Source organism: Mercurialis annua, linkage group LG5, assembly GCF_937616625.2.
Source record: "Mercurialis annua linkage group LG5, ddMerAnnu1.2, whole genome shotgun sequence".
Lineage (NCBI taxonomy): Eukaryota > Viridiplantae > Streptophyta > Magnoliopsida > Malpighiales > Euphorbiaceae > Mercurialis > Mercurialis annua.
Genome location: NC_065574.1, coordinates 51,611,370 through 51,635,389, shown reverse-complemented (window position 1 = coordinate 51,635,389; position 24,020 = coordinate 51,611,370). Strand labels below are relative to the sequence as shown.

At 29.8% G+C, this 24,020-nt stretch overlaps 2 protein-coding genes across 3 annotated transcripts in view; both read left to right on the top strand.

Annotated features, from left to right (window-relative positions):
• The window catches only part of LOC126681222 (MLP-like protein 28), a 42,377-nt gene extending 36,723 nt beyond the window's left edge, over positions 1-5,654 (top strand). The window contains exons 1-2 of one of the 2 annotated variants that reach the window (XM_056106007.1): positions 2,765-3,019; positions 4,907-5,654. In XM_056106007.1, coding sequence (XP_055961982.1) covers positions 2,833-3,019; positions 4,907-5,199 — 480 coding nt within the window. In that variant the 5' untranslated portion in view covers positions 2,765-2,832 and the 3' untranslated portion in view covers positions 5,200-5,654. Of the gene's footprint in view, positions 1-2,764; positions 3,020-4,906 lie in introns of those variants that run through there. The other variant, XM_050376707.2, reaches the window with a different exon arrangement.
• Positions 5,655-15,419: 9,765 nt separating this feature from the next.
• On the top strand, positions 15,420-16,331 carry LOC126681221 (MLP-like protein 28). The gene is made up of 2 exons (XM_050376706.2): positions 15,420-15,639; positions 15,758-16,331. Exons 1-2 carry the CDS (start codon positions 15,453-15,455, stop codon positions 16,048-16,050), a joined length of 480 nt encoding a protein of 159 aa, XP_050232663.1. The 5' UTR covers positions 15,420-15,452; the 3' UTR covers positions 16,051-16,331.
• Positions 16,332-24,020: the final 7,689 nt, after the last annotated feature.

Sequence of the window (24,020 nt, the reverse complement as noted above, 5' to 3'; positions counted from 1 at the left end):
TAATTTTAGAAATCGTTTGAAACTGTTTTTTCGAAACTGTTTTATACTGTTCGAAACCTTTGTAAACGGTTTGAAACTATTTTATACTGTTCGAAACTGTTTCAAACTGTTATTTTTTTAAGTGTTTGAAAATATTTTTCTGAAACTATTTTAGATTGTTTGAGACTTTTGTAAACGGTTTGCAACTGTTTTATACTGTTTGAAACTGTTTTTTTGAAACTGTTTGAAACTATTATTTTTTATGTAAACGGTTTGAAACTGTTTTATACTGTTTGAAACTGTTATTTTTTAAACTATTTGAAAATATTTTTAGAAACTGTTTGAGACCTTTGTAAACGGTTTGCAACTATTTTATACTGTTCGAAACCTTTGTAAACGGTTTGAAACTATTTTTTGAAACTGTTATTTTTAGACTGTTCGAAAGCGTTTTTTAGAAACTGTTTTAGACTGTTTGAAACCTTCGTAAACGGTTTAAAACTGCAATTGAAACTGTATTTTGATACCGTTTGAAACCGTTTTTAATAGATTTTTAATGAGAACAAATAAATTAATAATTTACAGTTTTCTTTGTTTTTTAAGAAAGTTATGATCGTTAGATTTGAATTCGAAGTGAAATTTGAAGCTATTTGATTAGGAATTAAATATTCGAGCGGATCGAAATTAAATTTAAAAGTCACAATAAATTTTTAAAAAGTAAAATGATAGAATTAGAGAAATCAATTTCTTGAATTATTATGAGCTAAAGATTTTAAATTTAATTGTTGATTTGTTATTTTTTTTTCTCTTTAAATGAGCTGAGAAGAAAAGAAGAAGAAGAAGAAGAAACTTTGAATAAAATGTGTTAGGTATAAGTGGAGTATAAAAAATAAAGAGCAGAGTAAAAAAATAAATAGTTGACACGCTTGGGGTATGTAAATCAAGTTATAATTTTAGGGTTACTAAATGCTAATATTTTTCTAATCTATGTAATTAGCTAATTCTCTCTTTTTTTTATTAATGTGAGGTAGGACCCAGGCCCAACCTGGCCCTACCTTACATCTGTCTCTGCACATGCGTACACGCACATGTGTGTAGATACATATTTTTTTTAATATTTTTTTTTGAAAATTTCAACCTCACGTACATGGATCTGCCACTATGAATATAAAATATTTATATTTTATTTGACTATATTATTTTGTTAAATTTGGTCAAATGTAAAAAATGTTATTAACATAATTATGGCACTTTTACAACGCATATTTAATCCTATGTATGTTTATTTATTTGTGTGATCACTAATAGAAAACTGCATTTTAGCAACAGATTTTTCCGTTGCTAAAGGCTGAAATCCGTCGGTAAATTAAATTTTCCGCTGGTAAAAGGCTAAAATCCGTCGTTAAATCAAACAAATTCTGTCGGTAATTCTCTGTTTTCTAGTAGTGGATGAGGTATTTTAACATATTTATATAATTAAAAAATTTAACTTTTTGAATTTTAATCTAATGTTTTTCCTTTTTTAATTCCTTAACCTTTAAATTCAATTGGATTATAATTTTTGATTTTTTCATATATAGAAAGTCTTGACGCGAGAGAAATGATAATATTTAAAAAAGTTCAATGGAGAATTGATCGAGTAAAAAACATATCGATTATTTTAATTTATCATCGTTAATTTATTAAATTGTGTATGTTTATATATGTTAGACTAGTCTTTTTAGTCTTATAGTATTATTGATGGAAACCGAATTCCAACATAACTATAATGGAACTGAGTTGAATAGAATCTACGCTTTTTGGAGAATCTTAACACTTGCCCAAAAGGTGAAAGCCCGATAACATCGACATCAGAGTTCATGAGATTCGCCAGACTTGAAGATCAAAGAGAGCTTCGTCCGAATCCTCAAAAAGACCGACTCACTGAGGACTCAGTGAAGCTGCATCGCTAAAGTATATCGCCAGAAACCCAATATACGAAGAATCATACCTTGAAGACCGAATATACGAGATTTTTTTCCTATTCGGATACATATTCCAATTTCGGAAGATAAGCTTATTCACGAAAATACTCCTGAATAAAACTTTCTTTAAATAAGAAATTTCTTTCCTATTCAAACACAAGGCTACTAAATAGGAATCACTTTCATATTTGAAGTCTACTGGGTATTCTCTCAATTATTATATAAAGATTTTGAGGTATGCCTGCCTTCATATATACACAAATCGCTGTTCAAAACCTACACTGAATAAAGCATCGGAGAATTAATCGGACGACTACCGTCCGATTAGCTTCTATCTTATTTTGCAGGATTACTCATCGGATCAGAAGGCTGACTCCATCACTTATTAAGATATTATTGGTAGGAGTAAATTTGAAAATATAGCAGTAATCGCGTTCTCTTATTATTCTAATGTGAGAAGTATACCAGTGACTGGGGATTTATGGCTGACCGATATTGGACACCATCATTTAGCTATTGCAATTTTTTTTTGTCGCGGGTCATATGTATAGAACTAACTGGTCCGGGGACATGCAAAAAATGATAATAAATCTCGTCGTTAATTCGTTAATCTTATGTTATGGATTCCTAAATAATTAATATTAATGAAAAAAAAAATTGAATTTCATTTTTCAAATAAAATTTTTAAATTCGAAAAATATTATAAACTAAAAAGAGTAATAACTAAACGTTCAACCAATAAACTTGAGCTATTGGATAATATTTCTGAGTGTCACTGCTCATAAACAGTCTCCATATCTACATTAAAAACAACCAACTAAAATCCGACTAAAGTCTATATAAAGGCAAGAAGATCAAACAAGTTTGTTCATCAATATCCAAAGTAAAAAAAATGGGCCTAGTTGGGAAGTTGGAAGGTGAAGTTGAGATCAAAGCTCCTGCACATCTCTTCCATGATGTGTTCAGCTGCAGACCACACCATGTTAACATTATGAGCCCTGACAAGGTGCAAAGTGTTGATCTTCATGAAGGTGAATGGGGAAAGCATGGTAGTACCATCTGCTGGAATTACACTCATGGTATGTAAAGTTTATACAATTTTTCAATATTTTTAGTTTCCTTTTCTGAAAGTACCTTTAAGTTTTGGTATTTAACTATTTATAAATCAACCCCTGTAAATAATGCTGGATCTAGAAAGTTTTTAGATAAAAACTATAAATATAAAAGAAAATAAATTATAGAAATTTTAAATTTTTTATTGTATAGAATATTAAAATAATAGAATTTATTTTATGATTATTAAAGTAAGATCCATATATGTAGTAATTATTAAATTGTAGTAAAATAAATAAAAAATGTTATTATATAATATTAAAATATTTTATTATCGTAATGTAAGAAAAAATTTCATATCTTGAAAATATTATATAAATTTGTAATATTATAAATACCTTTTTTAATTGTGAAGGTTATTTTTAATATAACAAAAATTAGACTCTTATTTAGTGGGGTGTTTAGTTCAGCTTTTTGATAAAGTTTTTAGCTTTTACTTTTCAAAAAGCTCCACCAAAATGTTTGGTGAGAATTTTTGTAGAATTTTTTTGGAGATTTTTGAACCTCCAACGGCTGATGTTAGAAAAGCTCAATTTTGATGTTTTTTGCCAACTGATAGCTCTTCTATTATTTTTAATTATTTAGACAAAATTACCCTTACTATAATATATTATTTTTTTAATATATAAAATTATTTAAATTATTTTTAAATACTATAATCATTTATAAATTATATAAAATTATTTTATTTATATTAAAACAACTATAAATTAATAATTTTTTGAAAAATTTATTATAAATTTATCAAAAAAATATCTAAATAAGTTTAAAATAGATATTGCTTTTTATAAAAAAATTATTAATTTTTTTATTAAATAATATATGATATAATATATTTATATTTTAATAAATAAAAACAAAAATTATGCCTTTTACAGTCTTTTATATATAAACAGCTACTGTTGATTAAACCTCAACAAACACTTATGGTATATCATCTATCAGCTAACAGCCAACAGCTAACAGCCATCAGCTATAAAAAACAGCTGAACCAAACAGGCCCTTAAAATAAATTGTAAATCAATTACTAAAATTTTAATATCTTAAAAATTATCACCGATGTACTATAACTCATATGGTATAACCATTTGACAACAATTTGCCGGGTAGTAGGTTATATTTCTCCTACAAGCATTTTTCCATCTCAATTATTATTATAATAAATTATATTGACGAATCCATTAGTTTTTTCAAATTATACGGAAATTAAACTATTTAGATCACTGAATTTTGCTATTAAATTATTTAGGTCATTGAACTTCCACTTAGTTACAAAATGAGCAATATGTTTTTCTTATTTTTTATGTTATCGAACTTATTATTTTGTTTCACCGGGAGGATTACCTACTAGAGACTTGTATTAAAAAAAAACCATTGAATTATAAATTTTATTTTCAAAAAGGAACGTTACATTTAACGTTGAGAATATGTCAGTAAATTGGCATCGATCTGCGGCAAGTGACCTTCTGTTAAACGAAATATTAACTTTAGTAACCAAAAAGAAATAAAATAAAGTATTGTGCGCATTTATTAACTTATTGAATGTTAGGTCACCTATAAAGTTTAATACCCCAAATTCTATTGATCATATCCAAGTAAAAAATATAAAAAGTCAATTTAATAAAAACAAAATACAATTTAATATCTTAAATTGTTTTTATGATAAAAAAATGTCCATTTTTAAAAATATTTTATAAAATTTACTTCATGAAAATATATTTAAATAATCAAATTCAAAATCACACAATATTAGATCGACACACAAAACAATTACAATAAAGAGTCCAATTGTTTTGTTGATTAGTTAAGTTTAAATTTCCCAAAAGTAATACTGTTTCCATGACATTGATCAGATGGAGTTGCCAAAGTTGGAAAGGAGATTATTGAAAAGATTGATGATGAGAACTTATCAACAACTTTCAAAGTGATTGAAGGAGATCTGCTGGATGAATACAAGGAATTTAGGTTTATAGTTAAAGCTACACCAAAGGAGAATGGAGGTAGCTTGGTGCACTGGACATTAGAATATGAGAAGTTGCATGAGGGAATCCCTGAACCTCATTCGATGCTTCAGTTCTGTCTCCATACCAGCAAAGATATTTGCTCTCATCTCAGCAAAAATGAAGTCGCGCAACCCGAAAAGTGACTCTGATAATTATAATTATTAGGGTGTGACTCCTAAGAGCCGTTATCACTACGTTATCAATTATTGTAGTATTTGTGTTTATAATTCATGAATTACAGTTTTATCCTGAAAATTTTGAAAAATTATTATTTTCTCTTTGACTTTTACGTTTTATATAACTGAAATCTCCTTACAACTGAGAATTTTAGTTAAAAAAGCTAAACGTTAAGAGTGAAATAATAATTTTTCAAATTTTATTGAAAAAACAGTAATTTATATCCAGACTCATAGAAATAATAATAATTGATATAATGTATGAATAAGAATGCACTAGCGCTACTGGTGTGGGTGATATAGATGCTCCGAAGTAAGCTTATGTGGGTGTTGTTTCATCTTTCTAAGTGAACATTGTGCAGCTTTGTTTTTGTGGACATATCAATTTCTACCTTGATGTATGGAATAATTCAAAGAGGAAACGTGTCTTCCAAACGATCAAACTTATTGATATGTGTAGTGGAATATTTATGCACCAAAAATTATGAACTATCACGTGTTTTTATTATTTAACACGAATTTTTAATTTTGGCATAAAAATATATGAAGTGTCAATTTTTTTCAATAATAACATAGGAACCGTTTTGGACATAAAGCGACATCATTTTGGACATAAAACGGCAACGTTTTTGACATAGAATGGTACCGTTTTGGACGTAAAACGACACCGTTTTTCAAAAAAAATAATACAAACATGGTCTTATATGCAAAAATTAGATACTTCATTTATTTTTATGCCAAAATTAAAAATTTGTGTTAAATACCAAAAACACGCTAAAGTTGGTGATTTTTGGTGTATTTATGCCTTTAAAAATTGATGCATCAAATAAATTATATGATAAAATAGTAAATAATATAATTGAATTTATAACTTGTTGGTGTTTTTCTTAGTATTCTTTCTGTCTACTATGGTAATACGAACAAAAGATCATTTCACCCCCTCAACTTGGCATGAAATATTGAAAAAGTCTAGATTTACAAAATCGGATCACTTTTATCTTAAACTTGTTCAAACTGGATCGGTTTCACCTCTATGACAAAAAAAATGAAATAATTAATTAAACTTAATTTATTCTAATTAGTCATATTTAATAAAAATGAACTCTGATTAAATCTATAATTATAACTCAATTAACACTATAATTTAAAACTAATTAAAAGATAATTAAACCCTAATCGATGGATCCGGCCTTCGTGACCGGTTATGTATCTCTTTTAACAATCTTTGACCTGTATAATAGGGGTTAGACTGCTCATCGGACGGTGGTTGTCCGATGGGCACTCCAATGCTTAAGTCAGTATTGAACTTACGAGAGTATGGAATTATTGTAGTTTTATGTTGTGTGTTTAGACCTATTTCAACCTCTTTATATAATAGTAGTGAGTGAATACCTTATAGAGTCCAAATAGAAAAGGGATTCCTATTTGGCATATGAATCCAAATAATCATGGAATTTATTTAGGAATGAATCTCTTAAATAAGATTATCTTTCTTGTATAGGAATGTGTTTCATATTCTTTTAAAAGATTTAAGTCTTCTAGAATCTTCCTTTGATATTAACTTATATGAAGAATTATGGATCTCTAGATATCCATATCCGGGTTTGGTTACCGAATCCCATAGGATTCAGTCTTCTATTTATTATGGTAAACCCGTATAGATTTTTCTTGATCTTGATTGTCTTTAATATATCATTCTTCGGCGAGTCTCGAGGTCCGCCACGGTGGGCGAAGCATACCGGACTCGCCCTCCCCCCTTCCCGACAAGTGAGCTAAAGCCTTGATATTTATACCTTGGTTGTTTTTAACTTTTGTTCGATGATTTTGAGTTTCGCCTTGGTGAGTCATCTTCTTTTGGAAAGACTCTTGGTGAATCTCTTTGATTTATTTTGATACCTTATCTCTAGTATTCCATTGTTCATATTTTGATACTCTTGGTAAAATCATACCTTTCTTCTTTTTATTTTAAAGTAACATATTGATGTCCATCACATAAATCTCCTTAAGAATTTACATACCCAAGTCTGTCTTCAATATGAATCAACGACTTTCGGCATTTCAAACTGGTGGCTTCTCTATCTCCAAATAATCTTTTTTGTGTCAAGTAATTGCGCCTTGCGAAATCCTCCAAACAATAATTTTGCCATAATAATCATAATCCATAATTAATCTGAAAACCCAAACTGGCTTTGATACCAATTGTTATAACATTGACACCGATGTAGAATCTTTAATACCAATTTTCGTGACTGGTTCTTGACCGGATTGGTATGCGCAGCAGAATCGAAACCATTCAGTGAGTATTTGATTATGGATTTGATTAACAAATAACAATATAGCAAAATAAATAAATAACACAAGAGATATACGTGGTTCTGCATTAAAGCGTACATCCATGGGTTAATTACATATAAAATCACTACCTTTACACGAAATTGCAAAAATAACACGACCTTTAAAACGTGGCAATTCAGGGCACCACCTTTCATTTCTTTTCAAAAATAATACGGACACATTTTTAGTGGCGTTTTTGTTGATGTAGCATGACATGTGACACTTTCATCGGGTGTCCAAGTCAGCAAAATTTTATCTAAAAACGTGCCCATGTTGTTTTTGAAAAGAAATGAAAGGTGATGCCCTGAATTGACACGCGTGTTATTTTTGAAAATTCGTGTAAAGGTGGTGATTTTATATGTAATTAACCCTATTTAATTATGGATTTGATCAACAAGTAACAATATAGTAAAATAAATAAATAACACAAAAGATATACGTGATTCTGCATTAAAGCGTACATCCACGGGCGAAAGATTCGAGCTATCCACTAGTCATAAAAAGGAGTACAAAATTGATGGAGAATCACCAAATAGAGAACATCTCTAGTAAATATGCCCTTAGATTACAAATCTCAAAATTAGAAATCAAAGTCTATTATTTAAGTGGGTTTGGAAGTTGCGCTTTATAAATAGAAACTCGCTTTGGTTTGGTGTTATTTCTAATGGATCACTAATTATTGATTGGGTTTCTTTGTTTAATGGTGATTCAAAGAAATTTTCAACTATTTGGAAAGGAATTAGAAAGAGATGTTGTAACGATGAGTTTATGTGGAGTTTTTTTATGGCGAATGTTTGTTATAAGGTGAGGGATGGAGCTCGTGTTTCGATGTGGAATGATAATTGGTTAAGAAATGGTACGGCTAGAAAGTTATTTCCGAGACTTTTTAATCTATCAAATCAAAAGCATTCTATTGTCGCGGATATTAAGAGAGAGGGATGGAAATGGCGACGGAGATTAAGAGGTTCTGAACTATTATTACTTCAGGATTTACAAGGCTTATTTAATCAATTATGTTCAGTTGAAGGTGGGGGGACTGACATAATTTCTTGGAACACATCTTCTGCGATTTATTCTTCTGCGTCATTCTGCAAATTCGTGTCGCTTGCAGCTGCTGAGATTGCTCATCGTTCTACTGATTCTGCTATAAATGCAGTTCACAATCATACAACAGTAACTCATCTGCCTGCAGATTACCGTGCTGCTGTCAATGTTATTCGCGCTAATTATGATGCAGCAGTGTGTCGTCGGCCTTCAGCAGCAGCTCTTACACCAGCAACTCGGCAACAGCTACTTATCCTTCAGCAGCAACCCGGCAGCAGCAGCAGTTCACACAGCAGCAGAAATCCGGCAGCAGCAGCAGTTCACACAGCAACAACAACTCTTACAGCAGCAGCTCAATTTCTGGTAAATGATCTGCATTCTTCATTTACAGCTGCTGTACAGGTAAATAGAACAGGAAATGGAGCTGTAACAGACAGAATATTTGAGGCTTCAGGGATGGATGTTATTTCTACGAGAAGATTGGAGTCTTGTTCTATTTTCTCTAGAGTTTGGAAGTCACAGGCTCCTCCCCGAGTGAATTTTTTCATTTGGGTGGCTTTACACAATAGAGTTCCTACTTTAGATTTCTTAGCAAAACGTTCTATAGTTCCTCCGGGTAATATTTTGTGTTCGTTATGTGATATGGTGGAAACGCAGGAACATTTATTTATACACTGTGCCTTTGCTAGGAGTATCTGGTGTGGTGTTGTGCAGAGATTGGATTTAGTTTGGATTGCTCCTTATTCTTTTGCGGATTTCATGATTCAGTGGCAAGATTTGGTTCCAAGAGGTCGCAATGGGAAATTATGGGAGCTTTTGTGGTATTTGGTCGTGTGGGAAATATGGAAATGTAGGAACGGCAGAATTTTTAGGGGTGTCGTCTCAAACAAGGAGGCGGTGATCTTTAATTGCTTCTCAAAAGCAGTTTTTATTTTTAAAAGTTGTAATAGGAGTTTTAGCTATTCAGGTTTGGATTTCTTTTTGAATCCATTCACTATTTTGTTTTTGAACAGTTGATTTGTTTTGTCCTCTTCTTTTTGCCTAAGCCTTTAGCGTGCCATCTAGAGTGTGCCGCTTTTTGTGCGAAAGCTTAAAGAAGTGGTTTTTGCCGCTTCTCGCGGCTTTTTATATATATTTTTATTCATAAAAAAAAATATGCACTTAGAAAAAAACCCACAAAGTGTTTAACTCTCTACAAGAAGTAACCTAAAAGGGTAAGAATTAACTTATATTTCTCACATCACACACACCCCCCTTTTCCCCTTATTCACATCAATGTTTATATTGTGTGTTCAGTTTTGGTGTACTCTAAAAGGTAAATAAGGTAGTGTATACATAGGGATAGGGTTGATTCCTCCTTGTAGCATAAGGAATATTAATCCTAATTGGATTAAATATTTCCAATTGCCCAATGATAATAAAGCTATCCTTCTCGCAAATACTCCCCAATAGAGTCTTAATACAAATAGAAATTAGTATTCTAAGCATATTCCAACAGACATTTTCACGTGTTTTGCCTATTTTAAGATTAAAAAATTATTATATAATAAAATAACTAATTTGATTTTTTAATTTTTTTTACCTTAATTTTTTTTTCAACACATTTTTAAGATCAACATGAAATCAACATAAAATCAACAAAAAATCAACAACATGTAATAAACTAACTAATTCAAAATTTTCAATCTTTTTTTAACCATTATATTTCTGCACTTAATATTTATCACATATTTGATTTTTGATATTTTTTTTTGATATTTTTGATTTTTTGGACTCTTTTTTTATTTTGACTTTCTTTAACTGTTAATGTTTTTCGTCAGTTTTAATGTCATCATAATATCAACATGATATCAACACTACATCAACAACATTTAATAACTGAGAAATATTAATTTTTAAAGCTTTTTTATGCTAATTTTTAATTTTTAATTTTTTTATCTTTATTTTTACTCATAATTAACCAATGTTTGTTATTTATCATATATTTGATTTTAATTAATTTTTCTATAAAGTGTTGTTTATTTTGGAAAAATCAACATAAAATCAACACAAAATTAACCAAAGATTAATGTATCAATGTTAAAATCAACATAAAATCAACATTTAATCAACTAAAGAGTAATGCATCATTGCCGATGTTAAAATCAATCAAAATCAACATAAAATCAACATTAAATCAAGCAAAGATTAATGCATCATTTTTCTATCTCAAATATCAACACAAAATCAACATAGCATCAATATAGTATCAACATAAAATCAATTCTATAATATTATAATAATTCAAAACTATTTTTAAAATTTTTCATTAATGCTAAAATCAACACCATGTCAACACAATATCAACAACGACAACAAATCGTGCCGCGTAATAAAAAAATGTAGAAATACAATTAAACACAATTTAATTGAAGAAATAACAGATAATTATTCCGTAAAACCATAAAATTATGTTATATAATATGAAATTATTATTATATTCTTTAAAGATAATATTTATACATGTCTAATGATGAAAAAAATAGTAAATAATGAATAAATTATAGATCTGAAAAAAAGATGAAGAAAATTTCAAATCTGAAATCAAAACAATAAACTGGGAGGAAGAGAGAATTGAATAAAGTGGAAAGAGAAAATAATGAAAATGCGATGTTTTGTGTTATTAGGGTAGTTTATATAGTATCCGTAGAAAAGTAAATAATTTCAGCGTGTAAGGTATGTCAAAAAGTGAACAGTATAAAAATAAATATATTGGCAAAATAAGCTGTTTGTATAAAAAGCTCTTAAATCTTTTACTTTTAGACTTAGTCTCCACTTGGGCCTAATAGATTTTGCGGAAGGAAAAACTCTAGTTACAAGTTTTAAACTTCTTATTATTTTATTTGATAACCACATGTAGCACATATTTAATGTCAGTTTCAGGAGTTTTAAACTTCTTATTATTTTATTTGATAACCACATGTAGCACATATTTAATGTCAGTTTCAGGATTTATAAACTAGGCCCCCTAATAAAAAAGTTCTCATTAACGTCCATGCAAGTTGGAGTACAATACCCTCTTTAATTAAATGCTACGAGGTGGTTAGTCGGTGAACTACCAATACTTATTACGTATCAAATGCACATAATTTCTCATTTTTATATTAGATTGACGAAATAAAAATTGATCTTGACAGCTAATCATATCTTCTTAGGATATCTCTTCTTAATTTCTAATAATGGATTTATTTATTAATTCATGAGAGATCAAAGGATCAATTCACCCCCTCAAGTTGGTACGAAATATCAAATAAGTCATTTTTGTCGCTTTTGGTACAAACAGATCCAAAAGTTGCATTTTCGTATCAAATCAGTCCCTCTCTCATTCTTGCCCACTCTCAACCCGCGTTTGAAACATACTCTCCTGGTTAAAAGTTTAGAATAGTACTCATTATTTTAAAAAGTTACTAAATTAATACCTAAATTAAAAAAAAAATCTAATTTTTAAAAAAAATTTTGTAGAGGAGGAGCACTCAACTCCTCCGGCTGCCGGAGGAGCATGACTCCTCAAGTGCAGACCCGATCTGGGTCTGCTCCTCACCGTGGAGCAGACCCAAATGGATCTGCTCCGGCGAAGCAGACCCAGATGGGTCTGCTCCGGCAAAGAGCAGACCCGATGGGTCTGCGATGCGAGAACCGGAAAAAAAATCGACTGAAAATTAATTTCCGGCGAAAAAAAAGGGATGAATTAAAGTTAATTGTGTTTTATTAGAATAAATTAGGGTATAATTAAGAGTTTTGGTTAAGTAAAATATAATTTTTTTGATGAATTTTAATAAATATAATTAATTAGAGTTAAATGTGTTTTATTAGTTTAATCAAGGTATAATTATAGTTTTAATTAATTATGATATGATTAATTAAGTTAATTAAAGAAAATTAAGAAGCTCACTCTCTCGAGGGCTTTTTTGATACGAAAACGCAACTTTTGGGTCTGTTTGTACCAAAAGCGACGAGAATGACTCATTCGATATTTCGTGCCAAGTTGAGGGGGTGAATTGATCCTTTGTTCATTCATGAGATAATTTGCTTTCTTATAAGAAGAAGTCGGAAGGTATAAAAAAAGGGTTAATTGTACATATAAACTCATGACTTTTACACAAACTTTTAAAAAGAACATGATCTTTAAAACGTGTCTATTATATACACCACCTTTCATTTTTTTCAGTTCCATTATGCGCATATTTTTCGGTGAAATTTTGTTGATTTGGACACATGATGCGTCTGCCACGTGTCATGCCACGTCAGCAAAAATAACACTAAAAATCGCCAATGTTATTTTTGAAAAAAAGAAAAAAAGATGGTGTCTATGATTGACACGTTTTAAAGGTCGTGTTATTTTTGAAAGTTGATGCAAAGATCATGATTTTATATATAATTAACCCTATAAAAAAACCTTCAAATTATTCAAAAATAGTACGCTTTTTTAGTTTCACCAATTAAACTCCCAATATATTTAAATGGTGTGAATAAACTTTACATTAAAAAAACACATAAACAAGTAAAAATATGAGTTAAATGTCCAAAAAGTAAACTAAAATAAAAAGACTTATATTGTACTTTTTCTGAATAACTTGAGGGGTTATTTTTATACATTTAACTTAAAGAAAAAGCCTTATGATGAAAAAATCCAAATCTTTTAATTTTTATAATAATAGTCAAATTGTATTTTCTGATTGTAATAACAGTCAAATTGTATTTTTTGTGCGAAAATTTTGACTAGTTTTGAGCATTTTTTTCACTTGTTGCGCCTTTTTTTTGGTGACGAGGACTCACTCTACTGAGCCGAAACTCAATATCATTGTCAAACCCCGGGATGTGGACCGCCCGTAAGCCACATACCTCGTAATTCCGGGCTATAATGGCCAGCAATCCAACCTCAACCACTCCATATTAAGAAAGGGCGTAGCCGGGGTTCGAACCCGTGACCTTTGGTGCCCAGATGGCTGAGGTTTAGACCACTAGACCTTTTAATATATCATTATTTATTAAAAAATAATAGTAGCTTAATAGAAAATAACAAATTTAGTCACCAATTTAACTATTAATGCAATATAAAAATGCAATTTAACTATTATTATAAAAATTAAAAAAATTATATTAAATTGTAAAAAACTGTAAAAATTTAGATTTTCTTAGCATTAGACCTAAACAAAACACAATTCAGTTTTTCTTCTCTTCATAAAATGATTTTCATATGTAAAACTTAATCTTAATGAAGGTAGTGAAATAAGAAATAATGATCTAGGACATCATAACAATTATGTTATTGTATTCTCATAAACAGGCATAGAACTAGGGGTGAGATAGGGCGGCCCCTAGAGTACTTTAAAAGTTATTTTAATAGATTGTGATTTCCTCAAGTTCATTTTGAACTTGAGGGGGTTATGTTCACGATTTACACCGTTCATTATAAAATGAATGGTGTAGATCAAAAAAACACAATTTTAATCAAATTAATTTATACCGTTCATTTTATAATGAATGGTGTAGATCATGAACATGACCCCTTCAAGTTCAAATGAACTTGAGGAAATCCCAATCCTATTTTAATTCATATAATAAAATAAAATAATACAACTATTACGTAAAAAATGAAATATTTATTATTTATTTTTAAGAGAAATATATATTATATAAAATCATATAATAATAATTTTATGTAATTAATATTTTATTAAATAAAATAAAAAATATTAATTTTATATGGAATAACTATTTTATTTCGCACCTATTTTACAAATAAATAGCCAAAGAATATAGTCTAGCGGTTGTGCTGCCCCAAACGAGACAATTCTATCCCTCCTATTATAGACTAATATTGATAGTTTCAATATTTTTTTTAATTCTAACCAATTAAATATAGTAATACCAACTAGAAAAAGGCTATCTTTATATTTATACAATATATAGTTTTAATGATATTTTTTATTTCATTACGAATCCGAAAGAACTAAAAAAATTTGTATAAATTATAGATGGAGAGAATAGCTAAATTTATGATTATTTGTGAAAAGAACCTCATGTTTTACAAAAATAATAAACTAAACATCATTATCTGATAAAAAATTTATAATCAGGTCTTTCAACTATACCTGTTTTAGTTAACCGGTTTTTGATCTTCACTTTTACACTTTCTGGTCTCATATAAAATAACTGAACGTTCCATCAAATAAAATTTATCTTTGGATAAAATTTCTCACCGGTCAATAACAGTGCAAAAATATACATTAAAGAAGGCTAAAGATACAAAAAAAAAATCAAATTATTTAGAAAAAAGACATAACTCGCTTTAGTTTATTCTTGGCCACTTGAGCCATGTTTGTAGACTTTATAAAAGAGCTTTTTAAATTTTCTTGAAAGAGCAGTTAAACCTTTTTAATTTTGTCTTTGAACATATAACTTTCACAATTTTAGTTATTTTTTCAAAGGGTGTATTTGCACATATAAAAACATTTGCAGGCTTATATGATAAAAATAAAAATAAAAAAAAATTATGTACTCTTTCTAAATAATTTAATTTTAATTATCTTTGGTCGTCAAATAACAACCAATTAAAATCCCACTCAATTCTATATTAAGAGAAATTCTTAGGTGAACCAAGTTCACCACGTAAGATTATAAACCATTCATTTAATACGTGCTTTCATTAATTGGCTCATATAAATATTCACACCCCGTGTCACGTATTAAATGGATGGTTCATAATCCTACGTGGTGGACTTGATTCACCAAAGAATTTCTCCTATATGAAGGGCAGAAGATCAAACAAGTTTGTTCATCAATATCCAAAATAAACAAAAATGGCCCTAGTTGGAAAGGTGGAAGGTGAAGTGGAGATCAAAGCTCCTGCGCATCTCTTTCATGAGGTATTCAGCTGCAGACCACACCATGTTAACATTATGAGCTCTGACAAGGTACAAGGCTGTGATCTTCATGAAGGTGAATGGGGTAAGCATGGTAGTGTCATCTGCTGGAATTACACTCATGGTATGTACTCAACTTTTCAGATCTCTATGTTTATATTGGACTTAACTTTTCAGATTCTATATCGAATAAATGACGAATCAAACTGATATAATTTTAAACGAATCAAACAATTGACCAGATGGAGTTGCCAAAGTTGCGAAGCAGATTATTGAAAACATGGATGATGAGAACTTTTCGATCACTTTCAAAATGATCGAAGGAGATCTGCTCGACGAATATAAGGAATTCAGGCTAATTTCTAAAGCTACACCAAAAGAAGGGGGAGGCACCTTGGTTCGCTGGACATTTATCTATGAGAAGTTGCATGAGGGAATTCCTGATCCTCATTCATTGCTTGATTTCCTTCTCCATCTCAGCAAAGATATTTGCTCTCACCTCAGCCAAAATGAAGTCACCCAACCCGAAAAATAATTACTATAATTATTACGGTCTTGGTTTTAAACATATGAAAAATTATTATTGTCTAGACCGTATTAATAATTATATATAGTGCGTGATTGAACGATGTTTGAAATAAATAAATGATAACGGATTAAGGATGTTGTTGGTACAACATTAGAGGATTCTAATCCAAGTTTATATATGGATGTTGTTTTTTCATCTTTCTAAGTGAATATTATGCACTTTGTAAACGTTTGTCTGGTTTTCTTTGTAACTTCAATTTTATGAAATATTTCGAAGATTATTCGAAAGATTATTGCTTCTTGGCAATTCTTGTTATGTATCATCGACATAAACGTATTCCACGAGCTTTATTTGAGTATGTCTTTAACACCATATATGCTAGGGTACTACTAGTTCTAAATATCTTTTTTATAAGTGATAGGTAGATTAAGCACTATAACAAAGAAGTGGAAGGTAAAAGCCTTAAAAGGCAACAAAAAACGGAAGCAATCTAAGCTTCGAAATACATCGATGCTAGAAAAAGGAATAGCCGGGTTCAGTAATTTGTAAAATATCACACTGCCTTGCAAATACAATTAAAAGTCAAACTGTCTATCACCACTAATTCATTTGAACACCCGCTTATTTCTAATTTTCCATAATTTGCAAACACAATGAAACCAAATGACCCTCCAAAGCTCGTTGTACTTAACCCCAAGACATAGATGAGTTGGTAAGACGCTCTTTTAGTGTAAGTGAGGTCGCGGGTTTGAACCGTACTCATATATGCAGCCGTTTAAAATTTGGGGCTAAAGCTTTGTCTCCCGCAAAAAATCTATCCGGCTTGATTGGGATTAGTCTGAATGTGGAAAGTTTAAAAGTGCCGTTTTATAGTTGGAACCCGTTCAGAACACCTCATGATCAGATAAAAAAAAGCTCTCTGTACTTGTAACCAAAATGGAAACTCCACTACAAATGAAAATCTTCAAGAGAAAAGGGAGAAATCCAAGATATATTGCTCAAATCAATAATATGAGTCCGAACTCTTCAAATAATACGATAATTAAGAACAATCTGCATATCCGTTTATAAGTGAGTGCAAAGAGATTAAAAAGAATCCTACTCATAAAAAATACTATCTACTGAAAATTCTGTTTTTATCGACGGATTTTATCGACGGATCTAAAATCATCCGTCAATAATTTGCCGACTGATTAGCGACAGAATCCATCGCAAGTTTGGCGGGAAACATCCGGCAAAAAATTACAGCTGAAATTAGCGACATATTTAGTAATCCGTCTCTAAAAAATAATTAAATTAAAAAAATTACTTATTTAAAAACGAATGATTAATTTTTTTTAAATCATTTAGAAATTACTTACTGAACAAAAATTATTAAAGTTTATTTTTTAAAATAATTATTTAAAAAACTAATTATTTTAAAACTAATTATTAAAAAATAATCAGTTTTAAAATGTGAGAGTAAAGTGCGAAAGTAATAATCTGTTCTTTTTATTTATAAGTTAAATATAATATATATATATATATATATATAGACGTATAACAATAATTTGAGTTGGTTAAGATGAGATTAAGTGTGGAAGAACTTCAAGGCTAAATAGCCTTGGGTGGGAGCAATGGTATGATGGATGACCCATTAAGAAGTTTGCAAAAATCTCGAGCGGGTGACGATGAGCGACCTATGGGGTGATCGACGAATTAAATGATGGATAAAATGAATAAATTTTACGGTATAATTAAAATAATTAATTTGTTTTTTTTTAATAAAATGTCGATAATCCATCTGTAAATTAGCGACGAAATTCTTACTTTTAAAGACAGATAAAGCAGGATTTCTAGTAGTGACCTCTGGCATAAAGAGTTCCATTGAACGAGATGCGGTCTCTAAAGAAGGATTGTCATAGGAATTCCTTTTTTTTAAATTACCCGTAAGAAATCTCGCTGAGAAGAGATAGGACTGCTGGTAGCAGATCAAACAAAAAGCAACTGAAAACACATCTTTTCCCATCCAAAAAATCTGTCAAAATTGGTGTAGCTAGATAGTAACTAAAGTTAGCTGATCTTGAAGCAATTGGAAGCTTGTATGGTCACCGATTTTAAAGAGATCTAGTCTAACTGAATTGAGAGAATGAAGCTGCATGTTTGTCAAAAAAATTAGAGACCATAAACTGTTGCATTCTTGGCGGTTTATAAAAAACTTGAAATTTTGATTTCAACACGTTGTTCCTCAACCAACAATTTTTCCAAAACCAAATTCTGGACTCTCACGTGGGAAGTTTTCAAAAAATATTAGGTGAGTGACAGTGGGTGATCTATCGAGTGATCGACGAATTAAATGACAGTTAAAATGGAAGCTTTTATGATTTAATTAAAAAAAATAAATTAAATTTCTAAAACAATTTTTAAAAAACAAATTATCGCTAATCCGTCGGTAAATTAACGACAGATAAAGTCGAATTTTTAGTAGTTATTTGTGGAATAAGAGTTGCATTGGCTGAGATGCGATATATAGTAAAAAACCATAAAAAGACTGAATTCTCATAGCAATTCTTTCTTCCCAAATTATCAAGAAGAAATCTCGCTAAGAAAAGATAAGGCTTCTTGTAGAAGATTACAGCTGATTAGGCAAGAAGCAGTATAAAACACACCTTTTCCTATCAAAAAGAATCTGTCAGATTGGTGAAGCTGGATAGTAACTGAAGTTAGCCGATCTTGAAGCAACTGGAAGCTTGTTTGTTCACCGATTCGAAGAGATCTAGTCCAACTGAAATGAGAGAATGAAGTTGTATGTTTGTCGATAAAATTAGAGACTATAAACTGTTTCATTCTTGACAGTTTCTACAAATTTTGAAATTTAATTTGATTTCAGTAGGTCGTTCCCCAACCAACATTCTTAGCAAAACCAATTTTTGCCCCCTCACTTGTGGTTTGCAAAAATGTCGCGTGGGTAACGGTGGGTGATATATCAGGTGATCAATGGATTAAATGACAGTTAAAATGAATAGCTTTATGATTTAATTAAAATAATTAAATTATTTTTTTTATAAAAATTTAGAAAAGACAAATTTTTTCTAATTCGTCGGTAATCTATAAGTAAATTAGCGATAAAATTCCTACTTTTAACGACGGATAAAGCAGGATTTCTAGTAGTGACCTCTAGAATTAGCATTGCATTGGACGGGATGCAATGTCTAGTTAAAATCCATATGAAAAAAAATGAGATTGCAGCAGATTATACAAGAAACAGTAGAAAAACACATCTTTTCCTATCCAAAATAATATGTCAGACTGGTGAAGCCGGATAGTAACTAAAGTTAGATGATCTTAAGCAATTGAAAGCTTGTCTGGTCATTGATTCGAAGAGATCTCGTCCAACTGAAATGAGAGAATGAAGCTGTATGTTAATCAAAACAATTGGAGACTATAAACTGTTGCATTCTTGACAATTATACAAATTATAAAATTTTGATTTCAGTAGGTTGTTCCCTAACCAACATTCTTCCCAAAACCGAATTTTCCCCCTCACCCACCTTAAATGAGACGGAATTGTTAAAGCAATTCTAGGCCAATTGATCTTTGACACGAAAACTAAATATGCCTCGCCAAAGAGGAGAAAGACGGTAACATTTATGGATTCAATATCAAACTAAGAATTAATACGAGAGCTCAATGAAAGAACCGCAAACCATAATGATTTTATATTAACAAACTTAAGCTTCCAAATCCATTTGAAGAGAAAACATTAGGAAAGAGTGCGAGTTAGAGGCCGAACGGGCGGATCTTTGATTTGTGTACAATTATATGGAATCTGCCTTACTGATCAAGAGGTCCAGAGAAGGGATGTCATTTCATTAAGGACTGATCTTCAAAAGTTGCAATCTGATCACGTCGTTCTTAAAGAGAAGTATGAGGATTCTTGTTTTCTTCTCTCCCGAATGTTGAAGTTATACTGGAAGGCTATTCGTGATAACTTCTTGGCTCTTAATCCTTGTAGATATACCTCTTTTTTTGGCCATTGACATGATTTTATTGAAGGAGGAGGATCAGCGTGCTTTGGCGGATTTCAAAAAGAAGGCTTAGTCATCGTTCGCTGGTCCTTCCGATTCTATCTCGGTTCATACCTTTTCTGGCGCTCCTCCAATGTGCATCCTACTTTTCCTCCTCTTTTTTGGGCATGCCAGCGCCTTTTTCTTCCCAATTTTTGGTAGTTCCTAATGCCATCATGCATTTCTTGATTGCTGATTTTGGCTTTTTGAACACCTCAAATGTTGCGCAGTCTTTGTAATTTTGTTGTTTTGATTTATTGACTAGCTTCCATGCCTTGATAGATACTTACTTTGTCTAACATCTCTTTTTTGGAAATGTAGGTTGTCTACTTTTTTTATTATGGATGAGACTTTCTTCTACTTGGTTTTTTTACTGTGCATTTTCTTCTTTTGTTGTAGTTCTTTCCTGTTTTGGTCGTTTCCTTGTGAGAAATATTTCTCAAGTAGTTTGGCCGTTGCCTTATGAGAAATGTTTCTCAAGTAGTTTGTTCGTTGTCTTATATTTCTCAAATAGTTTGGTCGTCGTCTTATGAAAAATGTTTCTCAATTTATTTTGCTCATTGCCTTATGAGAAATGTTTATCAAATAATTTGTAAATTTGTTTTGTTGCTTCTATCTTGATGCTATGTTTTGTGGAGATTGAAACTTCATTTCTTCTACTTTTATTCATAATACATTTTTAGGTGCTCTACCTTCTTGAATCTTAGTACTTCCTCTCCTTTTGTAGTCTCCGATCGATCGTGCTTCTTCATGTAGTCTTCTTCACACGATATGGTCCTTCCCAACTGCTTTTTAATTTTTCCATGTCTGCGTTGCCTTTGCCTATTTCCGCATCTCTCAAGACTAGGCCCCCTTAAAATTCACGAGGCCGTACTCTTTTTTTGTGGTACCTTGCCACTTAATTTTGGTAGGCATCTGCTCTTATTCCTGCTTTTCTTCTTTCTTCTAGTTAATATAGGGATACACAACTATCTTAGGGATAGGCAACTATCTTCTTCCTTTTTTCCTTATTGAAGTGCTTTGTCCACGGTGTTGGCATTCTTATCTCTATTGGTATAACAGCTTATATTTGTATGTCAGTTTAAAGGGGGTTTTCCCCGTTCCTTTTCTTGGTGTTGTTCGGTAATGCCCATATGGCGTTATGGAATTCCTCTGCCCAGTTGTCCTTTGCTTCTTCCAGCCTTTTCTTCAGTCTTTTACATATTGTTCGATTGGTGACTTCTATTATTCTGTTTGTCTGTGGGTGTGCCACTAAGATGAACTTCAAATTGATTGCATTGCTGTTGTTTTTGGGTGGTTCTTGGGTGCTGCTGTCTTTCCTGTTTTGCTTGCAGAGTGGTAATAGCTTGTATAATTTTTTGTTTATATAGGCCTTTGGGCTTGTAAGAATAGCTTGTGGAGTTTTGGCGTATCTCTTTCTCAATAGCAATAAATTTACTTTTTTTTGGTAATTGATAAAAGAATTATCTCCTATAAAAATCTTAAAAAATTATTCACATTACTCGTAATGAATATTGTTTGTGTTGAATTATAATATATTTATGTAGTATCAAATTGAATATCAAAATAGAGGAAATTACACCATTTAACAAAAAAAATGAAAATAATTACAAAACTACATGTTAACTTTTTTATTTACAAAAATATTAATAATATTTATAAAAGTACAAAAAAATAAAAAATAATATCAAACATACGGTGTATACTGTGAGTATAATGTCAATATACTAAAAACTAACATTATATCAACATTATATCAATATTCTATACCAACATTATACATACTGAGATTTTACTAATATTAAATAAAAAATTTACCAAAATTACATCAAATCGTTTACTAAAAATTAAATTAATAATATACTAAAATTATACCAACAGTATACTAAGAAGGTACACATCAAAATATACTAAAATTTTATTATTACATCAACATTACACCACATCACATACTATATATTAACCTAACAATATACTAAAATTATACCAACAATATACAAATTATCTAGTTTATTACCAACTATAGTGAAAAATAAATATAAAAAAATACACATGTTATCAAATAGAAAATATATATAAAAATTTATAATCGATATACCAAAAATATACTTAAATTATACCAATAATAAACCAATTTTTGAATTATCTGATTTATAGTTTTAATATTCCAAAATTATACCATAATTATACCAACATTATACAAATCGTATTTTTGTAATTAATTTTTATTTTTTGGTACTTTTGTAATTAATTTTAAATCATTTGTATTTTTGTAAATAAAAAAAGTTTACAGATACTTTTGTAAATATTTTTAAAATTTTAGGTACTTTTGTCATCATCCCATCAAAATATTGCATACTGCACCATATATTTGATTCCTTTTAATATCCTCATAGATCTATAATTCTTTGTCAAAATTTATTTACTCTTTGTGGTAATTATATATAACTATAGGAGTCACTCTCACATGGCAAACATGTCATTATTTTATATTAATAAAATATTCCTTACTGCCCCCAGATATCCCAACAATATTTAATTATAGATCAATCAGATTTTTGGAACCTCCACCAACTTTATCAAATTTATTATTGAATATAAATAATTGAATAAGTTTTTGTATGAATATAATTTGGATATTTATTGAGCAAGTAATGTAGAAATAAATTATTATCAAACATATACCCTCAACTAAAGAAGCAGTAGTGAAAGACGCTTATTTTAAGAGTTTACGCACAATTAATTACACGCATGAAATTGTATTATAAAAACTACTTCTCTGAAAAAAGAGACACTCCCTCCATTTTTTTAGTTGTTACTTTTGGGTAAATTGTTAGAATTCAAAAAGTGATTCTTATGTTTTAAATTATAATATAAAAACTAGTTTAACCCGATTTATGAACTCCATTATTGAAAAAATTAATTTTGAAAATAAAATTTTAATTATACTATCGGATAATTTAACTTTGAAAATTGACTAATATTTAATGAAGTGATTTAATAAGAAGGTTAAATTTGAAAGATTTTTATAAAAATCACATGGAAATCCTAGAGTGACAACAATTGATGGAAAATATATTTATGTAAAGTGACAACTAAAAAAAATGAAGGGAGTATATTTTTTTCATATTAAACACATAACAATATTATGAATATATTATGAATCTCTAATTTTTTTTTAAAATAGTTTTTTATATTAAACACATAACAATATTAATTGGTACAATTAAAACAAAAAATTGCAAAATAGTGTATAATTGACCAGTTTTCAATATTAGGCAGGACTGAAAAAAGGTTAAAAAGTCAGGTATTTTTAAAACATTAGGCATAAGTATAATTTTACTTAAAACATTAAATATATAAAATAAATATAAATATATATATGTGTGTGTGTGTTTGTGTGTATAGTTATTGAAAAGTTAATAGCTCTAACATATACTTTCTAAAATAAGCTTAATGCCTTAAAAAAATCTCGATCTTTCATCCCCTTTTCAATCTTACCCCGACGTTGAAAATTTGTCAATTTTACCCCATTTTGTATTTTTTTCATTTCAATTGTACCCCGAAGCATAAAATTGACCTTTTTTTATTTGATAAAAGTTCAAAAAAAATTCTTCAAAAATGGTCAATTTAATATAAAATGTTAGTCTAATGGAAAAAGAGTTAATTTAGAGAATTTTTGTCAAATAAAAAAAGGTAAATTTTATACTTTAGGGTACAATTGAAATGAAAAAAATACAAAATAGGGTAAAATTGACTGATTTACAACGTCATGTTAGGATTGAAAAAGGAATAAAAGATCAGGGTTTTTTAAGTTGTTAGGCCTCTAAAATATGCAAATAATTGAGATAATTGAAATTTTATTTTTCTTTATTATTTTAGTTGGACCGTGTTAGAAATTATGAGATAAGAATCTAATTGACTAAAAAT

What these genes read in the sequence shown, in the direction of transcription:
- LOC126681221 (XM_050376706.2), top strand. Translation starts at nt 15,453, where the DNA reads ATGGCCCTAGTTGGAAAGGTGGAAGGTGAAGTGGAGATCAAAGCTCCT. An exon ending in CTGCTGGAATTACACTCATG is followed by an intron (nt 15,640 to 15,757) that starts GTATGTACTCAA and finishes ACAATTGACCAG; the next exon opens with ATGGAGTTGCCAAAGTTGCG.